Source organism: Carettochelys insculpta, chromosome 24 (assembly GCF_033958435.1).
Source record: "Carettochelys insculpta isolate YL-2023 chromosome 24, ASM3395843v1, whole genome shotgun sequence".
Classification (NCBI taxonomy): domain Eukaryota; kingdom Metazoa; phylum Chordata; order Testudines; family Carettochelyidae; genus Carettochelys; species Carettochelys insculpta.
In genome coordinates, this window is record NC_134160.1 from 18,920,768 (window position 1) to 18,946,477 (window position 25,710).

Below are 25,710 nucleotides of genomic sequence, written 5' to 3' on the forward strand. Positions count from 1 at the left end.
GAGTGGGGCACGGTTCCCTGCTGCCTTTTGAGTGAGGGGACAGCAGCCAATTCTGCTTTGAGTAGCCCAAGCAGCGCTGGAGCCTGCTGGGCTTTACCTGGTGGCTGGGGAAGCTCCGTGGGGCCATCCCAGGCCAAGAGGGAAGATCAAAGGGAGAAGGGACTTTGACTCTGACTGCTTGGACTACTTGGGTTCATCAGTACCTGTCACTCCAGCAACTAATTCACAGACTGGTGCAAGGCTCTGTCACCTGCCTCTCCCCTCAGGGCTGTGGTCACTGTAACAGGATGGCATTTCTGGGCACAGCTAGAGAAATCAATCCAGGTACATTTGCTTCAAATCCGGGGCACTTACAGCCCAGGGTGGGATTTCCTTCTCACTAAGGCAAACGCAACCAACCACCACAGCACTTCTGCCAGCCCCCTGGCCAGCCAGAAGCCACACAAGCAAACCCACAGACTTCTGAGCTGCTCTACCAGCCCAGACCAACAACCCCAAACTAAGGTGAGCGATTATTAAACCACACACAGAACACCACACAGATTCTTCCAGACCCCAAAGGGCCCAGCCACAGCCTCCGGTCAATATATACTTGGATGTTCCCAAATCACCATGCTCACTGGTCCTTCAGCGCTAAATATCTAGAGTTTTATTTATACAAAAGAAAGAACACGGCTGGAGAGAAGAATTGCTAAAGCAACACTTTACATGCATCAGTTGTAACTACTGCTGCAGCCAGCGATGTTTTTTGCTGATTCTTGAAAGTCTCTGGAAGTTCATTTCAGGTTACACAGTTTCAGTTTCTGGAGCTTTGTAGAGCCAGGCGCTGGGGTCCACATGCTGGGCATGCACCCGTGGAGAACAAAAGAGCCAAGATGGACCCTGCTACGCCTGCACCACCCTTTCTCTAGTTTTTGTCTAGGGACCAAATCCTTTTTGCTTCCCATGGTCCCTTGAGGGCCCGCCCATCCCGCCCGACTCAGGTGGGCTGTTGTGGCAAACTGCCATTGGCTGAGTCCCAGGAGACAGCCTCCATTTTCTGAACTGGGCCTGTTCCTTTGTCTCAGCCCAGGTCACCTGAGCAGTGGGCTGCCTCCCATTGACAAGTCCCAGGCCTCTGGGACGTGGATTCAACCGGCTGAGCCTTTGTATATAGTTCATTCATCAGGGGCGGGGGGGTGTCACACCTCCTACATATAACTTTACCTACATACACGATACAGTCACATAAGTAGCAAACACAAATTCAGGGCATCAGCAGCTTTCTGTGGACACCTCACATGCCCCTCCCCCAGCACAATATTTGGGGCCACAGCCACACTGGGCATTAAAATGGCTTCCAGGCCCAATATAAAAATGCAGTCATGTGACAGAGCCGGCGTGGCTGGGCCCAGGACCAGCTCTCCAGGAACCTGCAGGCCTGGAAGCTGGAGCTGAGGAACCAGGCTGCTGTAGCTGGAGGCTGAACACCACCAGTCCATGGTGGCTCCGCGCCATGGCTCAGTGCTCATCACAGACTCAGGCTCCTCCAGCAGCCAGGCACTGAGCGGCAGGAATTCAGGGGCCTGACTCGGCTGGATTCCGCTGGGGCTCTGGGCCCACAGTACTGGTCCTGCCCAGGTCAGACACACATCAAACATCATTTCACACCCACCAGGCTGCCTGACCCTGATGATGTGCTGTGCTCTGATGTGCTGTGATGTGACACAGCCCCGCGCCGGTGGGTCAGCAGTAGCTGCAGGTAGCTGGGAAAGAGCAGGGCAGCCTGGGTGCAGTGTTTGTGCTGGCCTGAGCCCTGCCACACTGCCTCCCATCCCCCCCAGTGTTGGGAGCTGCCCTGTGCACTCGTCTCGCTCACCCATTACTGCAGCATCTTCCCCAGCCACTGGCGCTAAGCAACGTCCCAAAAGAGACCATCTGTGCTTCCTTCCTCATCAGCTATGAGTCACCTCAGGGTGCTGAGCAGCCCAGAGACCAGCACGGCAGTGAAGGCCCAGCACTGAAGGTTTCACATTTCATAGACTCATAGAATCCTAGGGCTGGAAGGGACCTCAGGAGGTCATCTAGTCCAGCCCCCTGCTTCAGGCAGGATCAACCCCCACTAAGTCATCCCAGCCAGGACCTTGTCCAGCCATGACTTAAAAACCTTGAGGGATGGAGAATCCACCAACTCTCGAGGTAACACGTCCCAGTGCTTCACCTCCCTCCAGGTGAAATAGTTTTTCCTAATATCCAACCTTCACCTCCCCTCTGCAACTTCAGACCATTGCTCCTTGTTCTGCCATCTGTCACCACTGAGAACAGTCTCTTGCCATCCTCTTTTAAGTCCCCCCCCCCCCCCCCGCTCTCCTTCAGGAAGGGGAAGGCTGCTATCAAATTGCCCCTCTCCTTTCCTGCAAACTAAATAAGCCAGGAAAAACCAAGCTACGTAGCACTTTAAGGACTAACAAAATAATTTATTAGGTGATGAGCTTTTGTGGGACAGACCCACTTCTTCAGAGCTACAGCCCTACCAGAACAGACTCAATATATAAAGCACAGAGGTCCAAAAATTATCAAGGTTGACAAATCCAAATAATTGTTATTAAGATTGGCAAATCAGCTGGAAGAGCGGGGTGAAGGGTGAGAAAGTTAAATGCTTTGATGTTTGACCTAATGCTCAACTTCCCCACCCCACACCCCGCACTCTCCTCCTGCTCATCTGTCAACCTAGGTAACAGTTTTTGGACTCCTGTGCTTTATGTATTGCAGCTGTTCTGCTAAGGCTGTGATCTGAAAAAGTGGGTCTGTCCCAAGAAAGCTCATCACCTAATACATTATTTTGTTAGTCTTTAAGTGCTACATGACTGCTGGTTTGTTTTGATAGCATACAGACTAACTAACACGTCTCTCTCGCTCTCTCTGTCCCTGAATAAGCAAAGATCCCTCAGCTGCTCCTCACAGGCTATGTGCCCAGCCCCCTACTGCTTTTCATTGCCCTCTGCAGGACCCTCTCCAATGCACCCACACCCTTTCTATACTGGGCGGCTAAGGCACATTTGGCCCCGGATGCCGCAGTATTTCTTTGAGTTGTGCCCTCCCACGCTCCCCCAGCAGCCCTCGAATCCAGATGCTGCCCCACTGGCGGCATACGCAGGCATCGGCTGAGAGGAGCACTGGGCACTCTGCAACAGGTGAGGGAGCCAAGATTCTCTGCAAATGGTTCCCCTGGCACAGGCCCACTGCTGGGGGGCAGGGGGACAAAAGGGGCCGTTTCTCTGGGGCCCAGCATTTTGCAGTCTGGGCCCCTGTGAAACTCTGCAGCAGTGCTGGGCCGTTGCTCCACGCATGGCTCTGGGGGGCCAGGCTCTTAAGCCCCATCCCTTCTGACCTTGGCTCCATGCCCTGCGCTGTCAGCCACGCACCTTCCAGAGATAGGGAGCCAGGTCCCCTCTCACCCTGAGCCGGGGCCTTCCACAGCTGTCAGCCCTGCAGCCAGTGGTGCAGAGCAGCATGTCCTGCACGTTGGGCTGGATTCATCTTTGCTCACAGAGGCTGGCCAAGGGAGCGTGAGCTAGCTAGGAGCAGGAGAGAGTTGGTTCTGGTGCTATAGTGACACTTTGCTCCTGCTTTGTTTAGATTTGCTGGGGGTTCTGCAGCAGCAGGAGCAGAACAACGTAGCTGGGGTTGGCTCACAACTCATGCTGGTACTGAACACAGGGGTCAAGTAGGACAGTTCCCAGCGCTGCACTGACTGGGGGAGCACAGAGAGGCTGTCCTGAAGGAGGGGCACCGCTCTGAGCTGAAAGAACCCTGCTCAGCCAGAGGCGCCAATGTCTGCACCCTGACGAAGTAGGAAGTGTGGGGACAGGCATTCTGGTGCGGTGGCTGCAAAGCCACCTCAGAGGTGCTCCCTGGACTGGGTGGACATGTTCTGCCCACTGGGCAAGGAATAGCGCTAAACGGGTTTCATGTGGAGCCTCATTATTTTAATTGCAGCTTGGCCTATTTGTGCTGCTGTCCCAAAGTAATGCCAAGTTACTTCCCTCCTTGTAACAGCAATGAAGGGTCCTGTGGCATCTTATAGACTAACAGAAAAGTTTTGAGCATGAGCTTTCGTGAGCACAGACTCACTTCATCAGATGCTGGTCTTGGAAATCTGCAGGGCCAGGTATAAATAAGCCAGAGCTCCTTGTAGTAACAGTTTGGTTTTCATGGGCAGCTTTGCCTCTCCAAGCCCACTGGGACCACATGTGAATTTCCCAGGTGCCTGGGTGGGGACGGGAGCCCTTCTGCGCTGCATCCATGGAACAGAACTTACAGCTGTTGAACCAGCCCTGGGGCTGCTGGCTACGCCTAGCAGAAGGGTTACAGGTTACTGGTAGCAGCCCCAGTGGTGCTGGCTGTTTGACCACCAGGGCCAGGCCTGGGCCAGGGCTGCAGCGTGAGGTGCCACAATGAGAACCAGGAGGGGCCGGCCAAGGTGGGGGATGGGGCAGGGCCATGCAGCACCCAGTCAGTGGGTGACACCCCTCTGCTACCCCCACTGGCTAGGAGATGAGACGAGGGCTGCTGCTAGGCCCCTCCAGGCTTGGAGTCAGCTCTGGTTGTCACCTGGGAGCTCCTCACAGCCCCAGAGCAGAGTCTCCGCAGCACCTGCAGGCCCCTCTCGGCCAGACATAACGAGCGGCATTGCTGTGTGACCCAGCCTCCCGGAAGGCCCTTGTGAGCTAGCCTCGCCCAGCATGCCAGACTCTGCAGGCCCCAGGGCCTGGAATTTGTGGGTTCTCACATGCGAGAAGCAGGTGCCCTGAGCGCTCTCCTCGTAGGGCTGGCACTTTTCCTGGGCTTCCCCTGCTCCCCAGCATAGTACCTGTGCAGTGCCTCGGCCGGCTCTGCTAGCGCTGGGCCTGGCCAGCACCTACACGGGCCACTCCTGCCCCGGCTCCTGATGGAGCCCCGCTGGACTTGTAGCGGCCATGCTGTAAGTCACACATACACACGCTGCAGTGGGAACTGGGCCTGCCGCCCCGGCCCCTCCAGGCCAGAGCATCTGAGGTAGGAAGTAGGAAGCCCTCAGGGCTGGTGCACAGACAGGCCTGGCCCATGTGAAGTGCTCCGTGCAGAGGGGTCCTGCCATGGAGGTGGCCTGGAAGGAGGTGGCTCTCCTGCAGGCTCATGCTCTGGCTGCTTGTCCCCGAGCCCAGCCGCTGCAGGCTTGGCCAGGGGAGGGACTGGCTCCGCTGGCACAGGCCTTTTTTCTCTGGGGGCTGCAGGTGTCCAGGAGGCTTCCCCAGTACCTGCAGCCCCAGTGCAGAGGGGACACCAGGCTGCAGGCTGAGCACGGGGATGCACCCTCTGGCCCCAGGCAGTTCTGGCCACGCAGCACAGAGCAGAAACCAAGGCGGTGCCGACTCGGGGGAGGCCAAGGCAGTGCCAAGCTGGAGGAAGCCGAGGCGGCGAGCTCCAGCGGTGCCCCAGCCAGCAGGCCAGCATGGGCCCAGCACAAGGAAGCACTGCCACGTCACAGGGTCTCACCACAAGCATGTCACTGCTCGGGGGAGGCCGAGTGTGTCTGAGCCCCGGGCCAGGCCTGGTTGCAAAGGGCTTGGCCCAGGAGAGATGCTGTTACCCACAGTGCTCCCGCTCAGCCTCACTGCAAGCAGCGAAGCCCTTGGGGCCCTGGGGCTGTGCGCGCAGCCAGAGGGAAACGGGGCAGCGGCCAGACAGAGGCACCTCCGCTCCCAGAACTGGCTCCGGACCGCTGCCAGCCCTTCTCGGGAAGAGGGAGCCCCCGGCACTACCTCTGCTGCTCCTGTGGCGGGGGGAGCAGCTGCCCCTCCGCCCAGGAAAGGGGCCTCACACCACAGCAGCTGCTCGGCTGCGCAGCGGGGGTGGAAGGGCGCGTGTGCCGGCCGGGGTGGAGCCGGGTCTCGCTCGCTGGAGCTGGGCGGCGGCGGCGGCTGCGGCTGAAAACGCCTTTGGGGGGCTCGGGGCAGGCGCCTGAAGAGGCGCGGTGGGGTCCGGGCAGCGCTGGGGCCGGAGTCCCGCCCCGCCCTGTCTCGTCTCGTCCGGCGGCAGCAGAAGCGAGCGGGCAGCGCGCCGGGGCCGGCCGGGCGCAGCCATGGAGCCGCTCGCGCTGCAGGACTATATCTGCTCCCTGGACCCCGCCGCCCTGCCCCGGGTGCTGCGGGTCTGCTCCGGGGTCTACTTCCAAGGTGAGCTGCGCCGGGGGTCCAGGCGGCCTGTGCGCCGGGCCGGCCCCGGCCCCGGCCCCGGCCCCAACCCCAACCCCAACCCCGAGCGCTGCGCACGGCCGCGAGGGGACCCCGCGGGGGCTGGAGAGCCGCCGGCCCGGCCCGCAGGAGGCGCCGCTGGCTCCCAAGCGCGTGGAGCAGCGGCGCCGCCCGGGGCTGGGGACGGAGCCCGCCGGGGGAGCGGGGCCGGGAGCGGGACCGCGCTGCAGCCGCGCGGCGGAAATCGCTGGGAGGTCGCGGCGGCCCCGGGGGTTTCGCGGCCCCTCGGCCTGCGCGGAGCCCGGCGGGGGAGGCCCGGGTGCGCCCTGCACCTCCCCGCCCCACCCAGCCCCGTCTCGCCTCCCGCACTGCCTCGGTTGCGCTGTGGGCGGGGGGGACCCGAGCCGGGCTGCGGCAGGCGCTGCTGTTGGCAGCTCCAGGGGGACTAGTCTGTGCCCGGCCGGGTGCTCCCAGGGGCGGGGGCGGGGGCGAAGGCGAACACCCCCGGCGGCTGGTGTAGGACGCAATGGGGCAGCGCCTCCGCTGAGTCCTAGCGCTACGCACAGCCCCGTCCCCAGCCAGGGAGGGAGCCAGCTGGTAACCGGCCCAACCCGGGCCCAGGCTGGGACCTCGGAGGCACCTGCCAGCCCAGAACGCGTCCACAATCCCCATGTGTCTGTCCCAGGGACCGAGGCTACGGTGCGCCTTAAACGTCTCGGTAGTCTGTGGCTGAAGCTCTAAAATCCCCTTCCCAAAACCCTCCTTGCTAGTGAGATGCACAATCTGAGCGCCCGGCTTTAGCCTCCAACGCTGGGCCCTTCGGCCTACGCCGTAAACGCCTCCGTCAAACCACCGTGCTGGTCTAAACCAGCGGCCCGGTGAGATAACCCGACCCCGGAGTCATCCTGTCTCCCCCATGCACTGTACCCGAACCCCCACTCCAGTGCCCTGCCCTGAGCCCCTCATGCACCCCAAACCTGATTCCTGCACCCCCACATCCCCAGCCCATGGCCCTGAGTCCCCATTCCATCATTTTTGGAGTATTTCTAATTGGCTTGTAGATTTGTTTATCATCCGACACCTGGGCTACGTGTGGATAATGTGCATTGTGGCGTGTTCGCTACCCAAGGCATTAGAAAGGATGATGACACAGGTGCTCCGAGAGCAGCGTTTGTTTTCTTTTCAGTCGATTTCATGTCAAATAACCATCCTAAGCGTCACTTGTGAATGTTCCCTTATTTTAATCTATCTTCTCCCACACCTGGGGACTGGCTGCAATGTATAGTTATAGCTAGGGTGTTGTTTGCACTGGTGTCGCACACGCATGCACTGCCTCAGCGTTGGTGCCGCGCAGGAGTGTGTTACCCACCCAAAATTCCACCCATCCAAGGGTGGAAAATCTTAGCGGACGCACTGTTCCCCTACCCTGTGCACAGCCAAGAGAGTCCCGGCACGTGAACCGAGCCAGGGCAGCCAGGAGAGCCCCAGGTGCGCCGGGGCTGGGCAGCAGGGGCCCACGTACACGCCGGCATGGCTGCTGGCAGCAGGGATGCTGGGAGAAGGGGCAGAGCCAAGCTGGGGCTCTCTAGTCCAGCCACTCTCTGGTCTGATATGCCCACAGATGTTGCCAGGCCACAGAGTTTCAACCTGTACCCAGTAGACACTGCTGCAGGATGGTAAAAGAACAGAGTTCTGGCGGCTGCAGCTCGCCAGTGGCCTGGTCCCCGTGCACTGCACACTCAGGGTTTGTGACTCACCAGAGCCGTCCTCCCCAGGGCAGTTTTATGAGTGTAGGAAGTGCTTGAAGCACAGGACGGAGAACGAAGGGGAGCTGTGCAGAATGGTTCACTACTGATGGGTTCCAGGGTTTTCAATTTCTTTTTCCTTCACTGACATGAGGCAGCCTAAGTGCAGCACAGGGTGCAGGAGAGCTGGATGGGAGGGAGACTTGAGTCGCTGTGAGGTTAATGCTTATGCTTGTGTAAGGCTGACAGACCCTAGGCAATGGCAGGAAGGGTTGAATCTGCGACCTTGGGGGCTAAAACCACGTGCTCTACCACATGAGTTAAAAGCCAGCTGGAGCTCAGCTAGGGCTGGAGAGCAGACTTCCCTCTCTCTGGTCAGTGGTCTCAGCTCCTCTTGGGTTACACTTGGCACTGGAGATAGGGACAGGGGAGCACGTGGAGGAGCACATAAAGAACAAGGCTTGTGATCAGAACTGAAGAGCACAGCCGTCACCAATGGGCCTAAGAAGAGAAGAAAGCTACATGTGGATGTGTTTGTGTCACAACCTCCAGCCAGTCTGTAGCAGCGGCAGCCCTGGGACAGCGAAGAACCCGTCAACCTTTCTGCGTGTTGCTGAAGATGAAGCATTGCATATCGGTAGCAATGAGGAAGGTAAAAGCATGAAGCTAAGGAAGGTACAGCCGACTGGGAGGAATGTTGCATGCTGAAAGGACTGTGACTTGTGACGGTCACATGCATGAGAAAGGGAAGCCACGTCATGGTGACAGCCAGGAGTAAGGAGACCTCTCAAGGTCCCTTCCAGTTCTTGTGTTCTATGATTCTATGGTACTCAGCGAAACCTGTGACTTCGGTGAACTGATGGAGTCTCTGGTCCGAGACAAGACTCATCCGTGGCATTGAAGATCATGTGTTCCGTGACGGAGCCCTGACTTTAGAAGAAGCTCTCCTGTTAGCAGGGCAGTGGAAAGAAGCCAAAGAGCCAAGTTCACCTGAAAGGTGAAATTCCAAAGAACAGAGCCAGAGGTGGACCCGAGTGCTAGGGCCAGACTGGGTAGAGACAGTCGTATGGCACAGCGGATGGGACAGTGAACGGTGCTTTGCTTACGGGAGTTCTGTTAGGATGGGGGGAATCATTATGCAGAATGCTTCAGAGCTGAACTGCAGCAAAGTCAGGAGCGAGCAGCTGCAGATGATTTGGTTGAGGAGTTTTACATACAGGCCCACCAGCGGGGTGGGGGCGAAGAGGGCAGTTGCCCCTGCATCCAGCATTTCAAAGGGGCCCACGGTAACAGCAGCAGTGGCCGCAGCCAGAACTCTGGGCCCCTTGAAATGCTGCCGTTCCTTGTGCAGTGGGAGGGGCAGGGCTGAGTGCTCAAAGCCCCACCCTTCTTCCCTTGCCTGGCCCCTTCCCAGGCAGGGAGCTGGGCCCCCATCCCACTTGCCCCCAGGCCCATGGCAGCTGTCAGCACCACTGTTTCCATGGATGTGTTGGGAGCAAGGAAAACTGGTGCACGGGGCTGAGTACTGCTTGGGACGGTGAATGGAAGAGTTGTTCCACATCAACTGGACACAGGTACTCAGGTCAATATTCTGTCTGAACTAGATTAGGAGAGGCGGAAAGTAGAGCAAGAGAGGTTATTGCAGGAGTGCTCCAGGGGTGGGAGATGCATTTATGGCTGATGCCAGCAGCGCACCATCGACAGGCTTCCCTTCACCGGAGAGCCATAAGCGGCGACACCAGTATTAGGCCCAATACAATGGGAGCCCTCGCGCCAAGTTCAAAGGGAAGCTGGACGATCATGGTCGGTTTCAATTACTGAGTTGCCTGCAGGGTGAACATAAACTCCAGACAAACAAGCAGGTCACTTCACTTATGCTCCCTCCAGGAAGGTGCTAATTGCACTCTGTGATAAACTCCAGCCTGAGCTTGCAAGGATGGAAGCAATGCAACTACAGGTCAAACCTCACTAGTACACCAACCTCGGGACCTGATTAGTGCCCGACGAGAGAATTTGCCAGACCAGAGGAGGTTGGTACTGTCCAGCAGCGTTACCAACACTTCCACAGCTACTGGGCTCTTAGAAGACATTGGGGTAAATTACAGCTAAATAACAGCACAGAGCACTGAGAGCCAGGACTCGTGGCTGGAAGCAAACTGTGGGACCACAGGAAACATGGCCGCACCCAGGATAAGTGGTCATGCGGCCAACAAAAATCCTGCCGCATTATGGATGTTTCTGGACTACAGAGGTTCAACCTGTGGCACAAAAACCTGGGGAGCTCACAGAATGGATGATGCCTCTGCTGGAGTGACACATGAGGGATAGGCATTTGGGCAAAGCTGGCAGCAGCCTTTGAAGATACTCCAGCAAGAGGAAACCTGGTAGGGGAGTCTGGAGTTCCTGAAGTGGGGGTGATGGAGGGGCAATGCCTGGCAGAGCTAATCCCCAGAACTGCCAGAGGAGGCGCCAGTCATGGTGAGGGAACCCCCAGCGCACAACCTTTGGAAAGTCCAAGCCGGCCAGCCCGCAGACAGACTTGTTACCAGCTGCCGAAGGGGTGCTTGGGGAAAGTGAGCAGCGAAGCCTCACTCCAGAGGGATGTGCTGGTCCCTCACCTCTGGAGGCAGCAGCCTGTTGTGGGCTGTGAGCTGGGGCAGCGAGGCTGGCTTGAGACCTGAACAGACGTTACTAGTTGTTAGGTAACAACAAAATGGGCTTTGTAGGAGTGACAATGGAGACGTGTATGGCTGTGATGGGGTTCAGGGGTCCCCCTGCACTGCACCCCGTCCGCTGGCAGGAGAGACTCTCACTCAGCAGGTACAACAGAAGGTTTATTAGGCAACAGAAGCCCAGTTTCTCACAGAAGCGACAGTACAGCAGCCAGAGACAGTGCTTCCAACCCGTCCTGGGGGGAAGACCCCGAGGGGTGCCTCTCTGGGGTGTGGGTTTCCCCCTCCTCAGGCTGGCTGCCTTCCAGCTCTCCCTTTTCCTAGCCTCTAACTGCCGCCCCCGATTCAAAAACCCAGCTCAGCTCCTCCCTGCTCTTTGTTCAGGCAGAGGTGTTACCTGCCAGTTGTAGCCCCAGGGTCATCCTTAGCCACTGGGAGCTGCTGCTTGCCTCAGACATCCAGCCTGACTCACACATGCACTCCCCCCACTCCATCACAATGGCGGATGATCATTTAGAGGCTGCCATGCAGCGGGTGCTTTGAGGGGGCGGGAAGAGGGGCACTGTTTGTGGGGAGCTGTATACAGCACTCACACATGGAGATTTTTATTCCTTTCCGATTCACGGAAGTGTTAGGTGAACCCCCAGGGCATGGCTCTCCTATCATCGGGAATCCAACCTCGTAGTATCTGCAGGGCCCCGAAGCCCAGGGTCTACACGTGGCCCCAAGGCTCCTGTCCCATGCCAGGCTAATGCTGCCCCTGCAGGTTTATAACCTCACTGGGATCCAGACCTTGCCCAGCTCTTGAAACCTGGATGGGACCAGAGGGTGTGACTGGGGCAGAGGCTGGGAGTCACCACCTGGAGATTTCTGAAAGGGAGGTGAGTAAAGACAGAGCATGAGTGGCCCAGGCAGAGAGCAGCGCAAGGCTAGCTGTGGTAGGGTCCAGGAGAGAAGGGAGAGAGGGTTGGAGGAGACCCAAGGCCTGTGTGGGAAGGGAGTTGTGGGGTATGTCACAGAGTTTGCAGGGGGAGGGGATTCTCAGGGAAGGTCACAGGGGCCATGGAGTACAGAGCTATGGGGGGTGGGTTATGGGGCCTTACAGGGTGGTGGGTTGCTCGGTGCATAGGGGAAGGGGCTGAATTTCATAACACAAGCTTGTCCAAAGGACCAGCTCACACAGAATTACTGACCACAGCATGCAGAGAAAAGCTCTTACCGCTGGGCAGGTGAGGAGACACCTGGGCCCTTGCCTCCCTTGGGAACTGCTGTGTGCTGGCAACCTTCACCCCCACCTCAAACCCAGACTACAACCCTCTCCATTTCCCAGCCTTGTTCGGTGTAAGATGCTTTTTTCTCAGGGACCTTCATGCCGTGCCAGAGGTTCTTTGCTTGCAAAACTGCATTCGCACAGTCTGAGAGGCCCAGGAACTAACGGGGTGCAACCCAATTACACGTAGTCCTGACAGTTGCCTACATCCTAACTTCAGGTTAGGGACAGAACTTTCAGCTTCACAGCTGCAAGGAGCTGGATGGAGAGACACACGTGAAAAGGATTTGGATTAGTACGTAAAGAGTTGAGAGTGTTCAGTAAACAGAAATCCTGACAGTGACTATTCCCAGTGCTGTCGGAGGTGTGTTGCTGTGGGAAGTGGGATGGAGGGGATGGAGGTTGGGTGTGTGGTGAGTTGCCGGTGGCAGGAGACTGGGACGGGGTCCTGGGGTCCATGGGGAGGTTGGTTGCGTGTATGTCACGTGGTCTGTGAAGGAAGAGAGGTGGGGGTGGGACCATGAGGACCCTGGAGGAAGGGAACAAATGGCACTTAAACAAGGAACAATGGATTGCTTGACTGTAAATTGATTGACCATAAATTACAAACTAGTTCTCAAGTCACCTCAGGTCACACGCGACCATTAGCCTGTCCTGGGGTGACGGGGCTCTGCTCGCTCCAGGCAGGCCTTTAACCCTGGGGTGACGGGGCTCTGCTCGCTCCAGGCAGGCCTTTAACCCTGGGGTGACGGGGCTCTGCTCGCTCCAGGCAGGCCTTTAACCCTGGGCCTGACTCTGCTCCATTGCCCCATTTCTTGTCAGCACTTTTGCCGCAAGCAGTTGCCCGACCGGCCCCGAATCTGCCCTGGGCTCCACACCCACTGGGCACCGGCTGCAGCGATGCTACAGACGGACTGTTACCAGATAGAGCCCCCCCAGCACACGGTTTCTTTGTTGAGAGATTGAGAGCTGGGGAAATAACAAGAGTCATTCAGAGCCACAGAGCCTCAGACTTCAGTGCAGCACAACCGTCTTTTTGACAAGAACAATTCCTGGGTAACCCCAGGATGGGGGACCGAAGTCTGAGCCTGCCCAAGGCCCACTCCCAGGCCTGGCATTTCCCAGGAGCCCAGACAGCTCAGAGGGAGTGTTGGGGAGCTGGGCAGATTGCTTCAGGCCCGGCCCCTTACACCCTTGGCCCTGCTCCTTCTGCAGGCAGAAAGCCAGGCCCCCTCCCACCTTGTCCCCGGGCCCACAGCATCTCCTGGTGCCGCTGCCCACACACGTACGGCAAATATCCAGCAGAAGCTGCCCTCGTCAGGGCGCACTCAGCACACTGTGGCACTGAGGGTGGTCGTGCTGAGGTGGCCCAGGAAGCAGGTTGTCACGTGCAGGGGTCCCTCACTCCAGGGTCACTGTGCTAGAGGTCGGTGCTCTCAGAGGAGAAGCACTCATGACACAGGCCAAAGAAAATGCTTTGGCCAAGGCATAACATGTCCAGCTCCTGCTGCTTGTGCGCGGCCAGGGCACATGGGGATCCCCAGGGTTATTCGTCACTCACAGGCAAACAAAGCAAGTTCCTTATTCGGACAGTTAGTTGTTAAGCATTGACCACTGACAGACAGTTGTATGATCCCGTCAGATGTTGGTGTTATTTATGTAATCTCACACTGAGTTTTTGCAATGTTTTGGCCAATGAAGCAGGCGCAAGGAATGAGGAACCAACTCTAGCCTTGGTGGGAAGCAGCTCACCAGGCATGAGATGCTGATCTGTCCACAGGAGGCTGGGACAGATGTGGGGCCTGGCTCAGGCCAGCACAGGGGGAACACACTGGAGAGCATTGTCCCAGGGTGGACAAGGTGTCCCGAAGGTCTGTTACCAGCCAGGCTGCTGAGAGCTGTTAGGTGGGTCATGCCCAGAGCAGGTGCAGTAAAAAGAGAACTCGTGGCTATCTCTGTGGTGCTGAATCAGGACTGGAAATGACTCAGTGTGAGAAAATTAGTCGGCAGCTTCCTATAAACTTGAAAATAGCCCCTAGGTTGTATGCTTTGCTGCACGTCAGAGGGAAGGGCTGGGCAGGCTTGGGACAGGGTTCGAGGTACATTAGTTCTTGAGGTACCTGGACGTAGTCATCCTGTTCACCTGGCCTCTAGCAAGAGGGACCCTTGCTGGGTGGCTGGGCACTAGCTCCTTCTTGCCACCCACCCACCTCCCGCAGGTACAATGGCTGTTCTCCATGAGTGGTCTCCCTACCAGCCCTGCCCTTGCCTTGCAGGGTAGCAAGAGGTGCGCCCAGAGCCTCCACAGATCAGCTGCTTTCACCCTTTCCTCCCCACTACCTCCTGCAGGTACAATGGCTGTTCTCTGCCTCCAGCTGGGACAATGGCTCCCCCTCCAACTCCCCCCCAGCCAGAGTGACGGCTGGCTCCATCCTAGCAGCCTGAGGGGTCTATGGCCACTGTCTCCCCTGCCAGAACGAGGCTTTTGTCATGGTCGCTGGTGCCAGGCCAGTGCCCAGGAGCCAGCGTCGCTTGCAGTGGGGCCCCTTGAGTCCTGAGGCACAGAGGGCTGGGGTTGGTGCACCCATGGCTGCACTGTCCACAGTGATGGTCCTGGAGTGGGACAGCCTCTGCAGGCGCTTGCCCAGCTCTGTCCGTCTCTGGCTCAGGACCTGGTGTCGCACGCCCAGCTGCTGTGCCCGAGGCCCCAGCATTGCCCATAGATGTGGGTGTCCCTCCTTCGGGGGGAGGGCACACGAGGGTCAAGCCCTTCTCAGGCCTGCTGCTGACTGAGGGTCCCCTGCCCCACTCAGGTGCACCATTTCTGTCCTGGACAGCCGCTCCTCGTCTGCTTGCCCCAGTGGCTGCCCTCCACCGGCAATGGCTGTCCAGGGAGGGATGTGACGTGGGCCCAACCGCATGGGGCATCTACCTGGGCACCTCACAGGCTCTCTTGTGTTGGTCCTCACAGCCCTGTGAGCTCTTACCCCACTGCACTGATGGGGGCTGAGGTCCAGGACCCCAGAGGTAGCTCAGCACCTGATTCCCACTGAAACCAGTAGGAGTTGCGTACATGCCTGTGCCTGCCTTTGGGCTCCGTGCCTTGGGCGTGTGGCAGAGCAGGGCTACGCCTTCTGCCAGTCCCACAAGGGGCCTTCTCCAGACCAGGGTGCTTGCTAGGAGCAAGGCCTGGCAGGGTGACAGCCAGGTTCCCACACAGCCGGGGAGAGCCTGAGCAACAGCAGCGCGGTCCTCAATGGCTGCCTGACCGCCAGCCGCCACTGGAAGGCTGTAAACCGCCCCGTCTTCCCGCAGGGTCCGTGTACGAGATGAGCGGCAGAGAGTGCTGCCTGTCCACAGGGGACCTGATGAAAATCACTGGCCTTCGACTGCTGAGTGTCGTCTGTGAGGACCAAGAGACGGGACGGGCAACAGATCTGCCTCTGAACTTCACAGGTAATCTGGGACCACCCTGCGCCCCACAGCCTAATTTGGAAAGGCAACCCCCATCGCCATCACACCCCACCGCACAACTCACTGCCTGAGGGCCCTCTGCCTACTACCAACAGGCCCCCTGCACCCCACCCTCCTCCCGCCACCGACAGGCCCTCCACCCCCCCGACAGGCCCTGCGCCCCCCCCGACCCCTCCGCCACCGACAGACCCTCCGCCCCCTGAGCCCTCCCGCCGCCGACAGGCCCTGCGCCCCCCGAGCCCTCCAGCCGCCGACAGGCCCTGCGCCCCCCGAGCCCTCCAGCCGCCGACAGGCCCTGCGCCCCCCCCGACCCCTCCGCCACCGACAGACCCTCCGCCCCCTGAGCCCTCCCGCCGCCGACAGGCCCTGCGCCCCCCGAGCCCTCCAGCCACCGACAGGCCCTCTGCCCCCCGACCCCTTCCACCGCCGACAGGCCCTCCATACCACAACCCCTCCCGCACCCGGCAGGACCTCCGCCCCCCGACCCCTCCCGCACCCAACAGGACCTCCACCCCCCGAGCCCTCCTGCCGCCGACATACCCTCCGCCCCCCGAGCCTTCCCGCCACCAACAGGCCCTCCATACTGCAACCCCTCCCGCACCCAACAGGCCCTCCGCCCCCCGACCCCTCCGCCGCCGACAGGCCCTCCACCCCCCACCCCTCCCACCGCCGACAGGCCCTCCATACCGCGACCCCTCCAGCACCCGACAGGCCCTCCGTCCCCCGACCCCTCCGCCGCCGACAGGCCCTCCGTCCCCCGACCCCTCCGCCGCCGACAGGCCCTCCATCCCCCGACCCCTCCCGCACCTAACAGGCCCCCCGACCCCTCCCGCCGACGACAGGCCCTCCGCCTCCCGACCCCCTCCGCCCCCCATCCCCTCCGCCGCCAACAGGCCCTCTGCCCCCCGACCCCTCCCGCCGCCGACAGGCCCTGCGCCCCCCAACCCCTCCTACCACCCACAGGCCCTCCGCCCCCCGACCCCTCCCGCCGCCCACAGGCCCTCCGCCCCCCGACCCCTCCCGCCGCCCACAGGCCCTCCGCCCCCCGACCCCTTCCGCCACCGACAGGCCCTCCGCCCTCCGACCCCTTCCGCCACCGACAGGCCCTCCGACCCCTCCCACCATCTGCAGGCCCTGCACCCCACAACCCCTCCTACCACCCACAGGCCCTCCCCACCCCGGCCCCTCCCACTGCAACAGGCTCTGCGACCCCTGACCCCTCCTACCACCCACAGGCTCTCTGCACCCTGACCCCCTCCCATCGGTGACAGGCCCTCCGCCCCCCGACCCCTCCCGCCGCCCACAGGCCCTCCATACCGCTACTCCTCCCGCACCCAACAGGACCTCTGCACCCCATCCCCTCCCACCGCCCACAGGCCCTCTGCACCCCAACCCCTCCTGCCGCCGACAGACCCTGCGCCTCCCAACCCCTCCTACCACCCACAGACCCTTCCCACCCCAACCCCTCCCACTGCAACAGGCCCTGCGACCCCGACCCCTCCTTCCACCCACAGGCCCTCCCCACCCCGACCCCTCCCACGGCAACAGGCCCTGCGACCCCTGACCCCTCCTACCACCCACAGGCCCTCCGCACCCCAACCCCTCCCATCGGTGACAGGCCCTGCGCACCCCGACCCCTCCTGCTGCCAACAGGCCCTCCACACCCCAGCCCACGCAGTCCCTACAGGCCCTGCACTCCCAGCCATATTCTCACACACCCCTTGTGCCCACGCACCCGTGACAGTGAGATGTGTTCACACCAGGACACACCGGTTCCTGTGCTTATAGGCCCCAGACATGTCTAACCCGCCAGGCCTGTCCCAGGGAACCGGCCCCACTCATGTCCCAGGCACACACTGCCCCTGCCCACCACGTTCCGCCACCCGGTGTCCAGCGCCCCCCACTCTGGCTTTGGGCAAGCAGCGGAGCAGGGAACCCCCGTAGGCGCTGCTGGGACCTGCACTTGGTGCGCAGCTGAGTCTCCATCCGCTCCCCGGGGTTTCTGGCCCAGCGTGTCCCACGGGCCGGCTTTCCCAGGGCTGTGCCATGTGTGGCTCCCCTCTAACGCCAAGCTTTCTCCGGGCCTCCTGCAGGGCACTTCCAGCTCAGTGGAGCCACACTGCCTGACCAGCCGCTCGTTCCCAGCGCCATGCACCAGGGCCGTGAGGGCAAGGAGCCATGGGGCTGCACGCTGCACCAGGTGCTGCGGTCGGAGGCGCTGCGGGGCCAGGCCCTGTGCTGTGCCACGCTCCCGGGCCGTGCCCTGCACCTCTGCCCTGTGTATGAAGTGCAGGCGGTAATGCACAGTGAGTATGGCCAAGGGGGCCGGGAGGCTGCAGGCACAGGGATTGCAGTGGGGTTCGAGGGTCCCCAGCCTCTGCACCCCGTCTGCAGGCAGGAGTGACTCGCTGGGCAGCAGAGAGAAGTTACTCACCTTCGTGCAGTAACCAGGGTTCTTCGAGGTGTGTCCACAGGGGTGCTCCACCTTAGGTGTCAGACTTGCCCTGGCGCTGCAGAGCAGAGATCTTGATACTTGTTTCTGCCGGGCTGTGCATGCGCGGCTCCTCTGCTCGTCTTTGCGCTCTTTTTCATCACGTGCGCAGTCCAGCTTGATCCAGTTCCTCGAAACCCCTCCGGATCTGAAACACAAAGCACAAAGAAGAATCCGAAGCGGGGAGGAAGGGTGGGTGGTGGAGCACAAAGGTGAGTAACTTCTCTTTCTTCTTTGAGTGTCCCCGTGGGTGCTCCACCTTAGGTGACTGAGTAGCTGTGCCCCCGCCACCCCCAGGAAACTAGTAGGTGGGTACCGGATTTGGGTCTTGTCCAGAACAGACAAGGAGGTATCCTCAGTCATCTGTCGGTAGACGGTGTAGTGCTTCACAAATGTGTCGTAGGATGCCAGGTCGCTGCCCTGCAGATATGTTGAAGGGGGACTCCTCTGAAGAACGCCATCGATGCTGCCATCACTCTCGTTGAATGCGCGCTTGGTTGGCAAAGCAAGGATGCACCCTTCAGTGAGTAGCAGGTTGTGACGCAGGATGTGATAAGGTTAGAGTCTTTGCGAGGAAACCGCCTTGCCTTTAGAGCAATGGGCTATGGACACCATCGGCCTCTCGGTCTTCCGAAAGGGCTCGGTCCTGTCAATGTAAAGGCCAAGGCTCTTCTAACGTCCAAGGAATGCAACTGCATTTCCTGGGCTGAGGCATGTGGCTTCAGGTAGAATACGGGGACCGCTATTGGCTCGTTGATGTTGATGGCTCGTTAATGCCAGACTGCTGGCATTAAACGTTAAAAAGGTCGTAGAGCAGTTTTTAAACTAAGAGGTGGGGGAAAGCCGATTGGTGCGGGGGAGCACCTGGATCGGACGGAGACTTCTCTTACACGAGGCCCCATAGATAGGGATTCCCTAGAAGTTAGTCAGATAGGGAACGTGGGAAATAATATATGGGCAAGATCAGATGTGAAACAATCTCATATAAAAAAATCCAACGCGTCTGTGAAAGGCGGACATATAAATAGTGGTAGTTTTTTAACGTGCTTTTACACTAATGCTAGGAGTCTGTCTAATAAGATGGGTGAACTGGAGTACCTCATATCAAAGGAGGAAGTTGACATAATAGGCATCTCAGAAACATGGTGGAATAAGGACAATCAGTGGGACACTATCATACCGGGATATAAATTATATCGGAAAGACAGAACAGGTCGTGCGGGTGGCAGAGTGGTACTATATGTGAAGGATAATATAGAATCAAATGAAGCAAAAATCCTAAAGGAATCAAAATGTTCCATAGAATCATTATGGATAACAATTCATTCCTCTAATATGAATATGGCATTAGGAATATATTACCGACCACCTAACCAGGACAGTGATAGTGATGCTGAAATGTTAAGGGAGATTAGAGAGGCTATCAAAATAAAAAACACAGTAATAATAGGAGATTTCAATTATCCCCATATTGATTGGGTGCATGTCACCTCAGGACGGGATTCAGAGATTAAATTTCTTGATGCCTTAAATGACTGCTTCTTGGAGCAGCTAGTACAGGAACCCACAAGGGGAGAGTCAATTCTCGATCTAGTCTTGACTGGAACGCAGGATCTGGTCCAAGAGGTAACTGTTACTGGACCGCTTGGAAATAGTGACCACAATATAATAACTTTTAATATTCCTGTGTTGGGAAGAACACCGCAGCGGTCAAACACTCTGGCATTTAATTTCAAAAAGGGGAATTACACTAAAATGAGGAAGCTAGTTAAACAGAAACTAAAAGGTAGAGTAATTAAACTAAAATCCCTGGAAGCTGCATGGAAACTGTTTAAAGACACCATACTAGAGGCCCAACTTAAATGTATACCCCAAATAAAAAAACACAGTAAGAGACCTAACAAAGAACCACCATGGCTAAACAGCCATGTTAAAAAGGCAGTGAGAGAGAAAAGGGCAGCTTTTAAAAAGTGGAAGTCAAATCCTAGTGAGGAAAATAGAAAGGAACATAAACACTCCCAAATTAAGTGTCATAATGTAATAAGAAAAGCCAAAAAAGATTTTGAGGAACAGCTAGCCAAAAATTCAAAAAATGATAGTAAAATGTTTTTTAAATACATTAGAAGCAGGAAGCCCGCTAAAAAAGCAGTGGGGCCCTTGGACGATAAAGATATAAAAGGAGCGATCAAGGAAGACAGTGCCATTGCGGAGCGATTAAATGATTTCTTTGCTTCAGTCTTCACGGCTGAGGATGTTACAGAGGTTCCTAAATTTGAGCCGGCCTTTTTAGGTGACAAATCTGAGGAACTCACTCAGATTGAAGTGACATTAGAGGAGGTTTTGGAGTTAATTGATAAGCTGAATAGTAACAAGTCTCCAGGACCAGACGGCATTCACCCAAGGGTTCTGAAAGAACTCAAATGTGAAATTGCGGAGTTATTAACAGTGGTTTGTAACCTATCCTTTGAATCCACTTTGGTACCAAATGACTGGAAGACGGCCAATATAACACCAATATTTAAAAAAGGCTCTAGAGGAGACCCTGGCAATTATAGACCGATAAGTTTAACATCAGTACCAGGCAAATTAGTAGAAACACTAGTAAAGAATAAAATTGCAAGTCACGTAGAAGAGCACGAATTGTTGGGCAAAAGTCAGCATGGTTTCTGCAGAGGGAAGTCGTGTCTAACTAATCTATTAGAATTCTTTGAAGGGGTTAATAAACATGCGGACAAGGGGCACCCAGTGGACATAATATACCTAGATTTCCAGAAAGCCTTTGACACGGTCCCACACCAAAGGCTTTTATGTAAATTAGGTGGTCATGGGATAGGAGGAAAGATCCTTTAATGGATCGGGAATTGGTTAAAAGACAGAAAACAAAGGGTGGGAATAAATGGTAAATTTTCACAATGGAGGAGGGTAACTAGTGGTGTTCCCCAGGAGTCAGTCCTGGGACCGATCCTGTTCAACTTGTTCATCAATGATCTAGAAAATGAGGTAAGCAGTGAGGTGGCCAAGTTTGCAGATGACACCAAGTTGTTCAGGACAGTCAAAACCAAAAGGGATTGTGAAGAACTACAAAAAGATCTCAGCAAACTGAGTGATTGGGCAGCAAAATGGCAAATGAAATTTAATGTGGGTAAGTGTAAGGTAATGCATGTTGGAAAAAATAACCCAAATTACACGTACTACATGGTGGGGTCAAATTTAGCTACGACAGATCAGGAAAGGGATCTTGGAGTTATAGTGGATAGTTCTCTGAAGACATCCACGCAGTGTGCAGCGGCAGTTAGTAAGGCAAATAGGATGTTAGGAATTATTAAAAAAGGGATCGATAATAAGACAAAAGATATCATACTTCCCCTATTTAAAACTATGGTACGCCCACATCTTGAGTACTGCGTGCAGATGTGGTCTCCTCACCTCAAAAAAGATATATTGGCATTAGAAAAGGTTCAGAAAAGGGCGACTAAGATGATTAGGGGCTTGGAACGGGTCCCATATGGGGAGAGGCTAGAGAGACTGGGACTTTTCAGTTTGGAAAAGAGGCGATTGAGGGGCGATATGATAGAGGTATATAAAATCATGAATGGTGTGGAGAAAGTGAATATAGAAAAATTATTTACCTTTTCCCATAATACAAGAACTAGGGGACACCAAATGAAATTGATGGGTAGTAGGTTCCAAACTAATAAAAGGAAATTTTTCTTCACACAGCGCACAGTCAACCTGTGGAACTCCTTGCCCGAGGAGGCTGTGAAGGCCAGGACTCTATTAGGGTTTAAAAAAGAGCTTGATAAATTTTTGCAGGTTAGGTCCATAAATGGCTATTAGCCAGGGGTAAAGTATGGTGCCCCTAGCCTTCAGAACAAGGGCAAGAGATGGATGGCAGGAGATAAATCACTTGATCATTGTCTTCTGTTCTCCTTCTCTGGGGCACCTGGCATTGGCCACCGTCGGCAGATGGGATGCTGGGCTGGATGGACCTTTGGTCTGACCCAGTATGGCCATTCTTATGTTCTTATGTTATGATGTGAAATTCAGAGGCGACCTTAGGGATGAAGCAGGGATACAGCCTGAGTGTCACCCCGTCTTTGCTGAAGATTGTATATGGCGGGGTCACCATGAGGGCCAATAACTCACTCACTCTTCGGGCTGACGTGATTGCAAGAAGGAAGACAGTCTTTGCACCAGCAATTTGAACAAAGTTGTGGCCAAGGGTTCAAATGGGCCTCTCAACAATGTCTCTAAAACCAGATCCAGGCTCCAAGGGGGTGCTACCAGCCGCCTTGGTGGATACATGTTTGCCAGGCCTTAGAGGAATCATGCTGTCACTGGGTGAGCAAAAACCGACATACCATCTACCATATGTCTGAAGGCTGATGTAGCAGCCAAATGTACCTTTAAGGACACCAGCGCTAAGCCTTGACTTTTTAGCTCGAGTAAGCAGTCAAGTATCGAGTGAATTTCTCTCTCATCCGGTACTAGTTGTCTCTTCGAGCACCAAGTGACGAATCGTCACCATTTCGCACAATACGTCTTTCGTGTGTTTTCTTGTCTACTCTGAATGAGGACAGCTTTCACTTGGTCTGAACAACAGTCCTCTGCTGCATTGAACCAGTGATCAACCAAGCCGTGAGGTGTCGGGTGTGCGGCTGTGGATGTAGGATCGTTTCCTTCTCCTGAGTCAGTAGATCTACAGGAGAGGGTAGGCGACAAGGCTCTTGTAGCGGCATTCTGCGTAGAATTGGGAACCAATGCTGACGCGCCCATGCCGGCGCTGTGAGTATGACCTTGGCTCCATCCCCGTTGACCTTCTGTAAGACTCTGGGGATCAACACCATTGGTGAGAGTGTGTAGAGCAGTGGACCCCTCCAGCTGATCAGGAACGCATCGCCTGGGGGGTGCAGTCCCAGGCCCACTCTGGAACAGTATAGCTCGCGCTGGCGATTGTCTTGCATCACGAACAGGTCTGTGGCTGGAAACCCCCACTGACGAAACACCACAAGGAGGATGTCTCTGCAGATCTCCCACTCGTGATCCAGCACAAAGCGTCTTCTCAGTGCGTCTGCCTCCGTATTGTTGACCCTGGGTAGATAGCAGGAAGTTAGCGTTATCCCGTTGCAGATGCACCAGTTCCATAGGCAGATGGCCTCCGCACAGAGGGACCGAGAATGGGCTCCCCCATGGTGGTTGATGTAATACATTGTAGCAACATTGTCCGTGAGGACTTTGACAGGCATGCCGTGAATGCTCGGTAGAAAAAGCTTGCAGGCATTGCGTACCACCCTGAGTTCTAGGAGGTTTATGTGCAGGGTCGACTCCGCTGTGGACCATCGCCTTGCACGGACTGTCCATTGAGATGCACTCCCCAGCTCAACAAGGAGGCGTCTGTTGTCATGAGAGCCTTGGGCTGTGGACACTGAAAGGGGACTCCCGCCAACAAATTGTCTGGCACTGTCCACCATCGTACAGAGCTGCACACATCAGTTGGCACCATCACCCATTTGAGCGGGTTTCAGCGCACTGCTCTGTAAACGGTTGCTATCCAGAGTTGGAAACATTGGAAATGTGGCCATGCATTCTGCATCACAAGTGTAGTGGCAGCCATGTGACCCATGAGGCATAGGCACGTTATGATCTGCACCTGTGGAACTGTCGACACCATGTGAACAAGGTCCTGGATGGCTTGAAAGTGGAGAGGTGGCAAATACGTGTGGATGGTGGTAGAGATCAACCTCACCCTGATAAATTCTGTGTCCTGGGTCAGTTCCAGAGTCGACCTTTCCTCATTTATCAATAGACCCAGAGCGAGAAAGCTGGCCCTGGTGACCTGGACCATTGTATAGATCTTTTCCTGGGAGGGTCCTTTTATGTGGCAGTCATATAGGTATGGAAAGATGATGACGTCCAGGTGGTGCAGATGAGCTGCCACCACTGCAAGGGTTTTCGAGAATACCCTGGGAACCATAGCGAGGCCGAAGGGCAGCACACGGTACTGAAAGTGTTCCTCCCCCACCATGAACCGAAGAAATCGCCTGTGTGCAGAGTGGATGGTGACGTGAAAGTAAGCGTCGTGTAGGTCGAGAACTGCGACCCAATCCCCTTGTTTGAGAGCAGGAATTATGGAGGCCAATGTGACCGTTTTGAGCACTGCTTTTGGAGATGGCAATTTAGATTGTGGCAGTCCAGAATGGGTCTCCACCCTCCGGACTTCTTTTGCATGAGGAAGTAACGGGAGTAGAAGCCTCTTCCCCTGAACTCCTCCAGCACCAGCTCTATCGCCACTATGGTGAGAAGGTGGTCTACCTCCTACTGTAACATGACTGCCTGTGAGGAGTCCTTGAAGAAGAGTGTGCTCAGTGGAGTGGTGCTGCGAAACGGAATCACGTAACCCAGTGACACTGTCTCTAGTATCCATCTATCTGTCGTAATTTTGGACCATTGGTTGAAAAACGGTCACAGGCCGTGGTGGAACAGTATCCAAGAGGAGGATGAAGCTACTGGCTTGGGGGAGGTTCGGCTCTCAACAATGATGCTGTCAAACTTGTTGCCTTGGCTGTTGTTGCTGTTGCTGCTGGCCACGAGGCTGTGTTTGTCTGCGCCTGGGTGGCCTCTGAGAAGACCTGGGCTGTTTGTATTGTCTGGGCTGGTACTGCCTCTGGAAAGGTTGGGAGTACCTTCTCAGGTAAGGCCCATATCGCCTACGTCTAAACAGCGGTGTGTACATACCCAAAGTCTGGAGGGTAATACACAAGTCCTTGATCGAATGGAACACCGCATCTGTAGTTTCATCAAAGAGTGTCTGTTTATCAAAGGACAGGTCATCAACCTTAACTTGAAGCTCTTTGAGCATGCCCAAAGACTGCAGCCACGAAGCCCTTCTCATGACTATGGCCGTGGCTGTGGAGCAAGCCACCATGTCGGCCACATCGAGGGCAATCTGAACGCTAGTCCTAGAGGCCACATAGCCTTCTTGTACGATGGCCTTCAACAAGGGCTTCTTAGAGTCAGGCAAGTACTACATAAGTGATGTAAGCTTGGAGTAGTTGTCAAAGTTGTGATTGGATGGGTGTGCAGCATGGTTTGCCATGCGCAACAACAGTGTGGAGGATGAATCGACTTTACTCCCAAATAAGTCCAACCATTTTGAGTCTCTGTCCAGGGCCTTCTATTGTAGGGCCTTCGCTCTCTGTAGCGAGGATTCCACCACCACAGAGTTAGGCTGTAGATGGGAGGAAATACTTTCTGTCCACTCTCTTGTTAGTGGCCAGTGTAGATGCTGGTGCGTGCCAGATAGTGTCAGCCACCTCTACAATAGCCTCGCCCAGCGGGATGGCAATTTTGGTGGAGACAGGGGACCTTAAGTTCTTCAGCAACACCTGTCTCTTCTCAGGCAACTCTGCTAAGAATCCCCTGGGATTTTGCCACCCTCCGAAACAAGTCCTGAAATTCACAAAGGTCATCGGGGAGAGAGACGTCACCCAGAATGACTGCCTCATCTGGCGAAGCAGCGCCTGGAGGGAAGTCAACCTCCAGAAACTGAGCTTCTTCCTCTCCAGACAGTGGAGAGAATGGCTGGGTGGTCAGCGGAGGTGGAGGCACTGGAGAGGGACTAGGAGACCCAGATGCCAGCGAAAGCCTCTCTGTTGGGTTTTCCGTCAGCTCATGCACATGGCATTGGGAAGACCGATGCCGCTCATAGTCCCGAAGCTTTGCGCAGCATGGAGAATGGTAGTATTGATGAGCAGGGGAATAGCATTCATAGTCACGTTCATAAGATGAACGGGAATGAGAGCGCCCACTGTGCTGAGGCGGTGATCTGGATCTGTCATACTCC

General features: G+C 56.3%; 1 protein-coding gene across 2 annotated transcripts in view; it reads left to right on the forward strand.

Moving 5' to 3' along the window:
- Positions 1-5,565: 5,565 nt before the first annotated feature.
- Positions 5,566-25,710, forward strand: part of THEMIS2 (thymocyte selection associated family member 2) — a 31,061-nt gene continuing 10,916 nt past the window's right edge. For both annotated transcript variants that reach the window (XM_074976541.1, XM_074976542.1), the window contains exons 1-3: positions 5,566-6,197; positions 15,218-15,358; positions 17,470-17,682. In XM_074976541.1, coding sequence (XP_074832642.1) covers positions 6,104-6,197; positions 15,218-15,358; positions 17,470-17,682 — 448 coding nt within the window. In that variant the 5' untranslated portion in view covers positions 5,566-6,103. The remainder of the gene's footprint in view (positions 6,198-15,217; positions 15,359-17,469; positions 17,683-25,710) is intronic.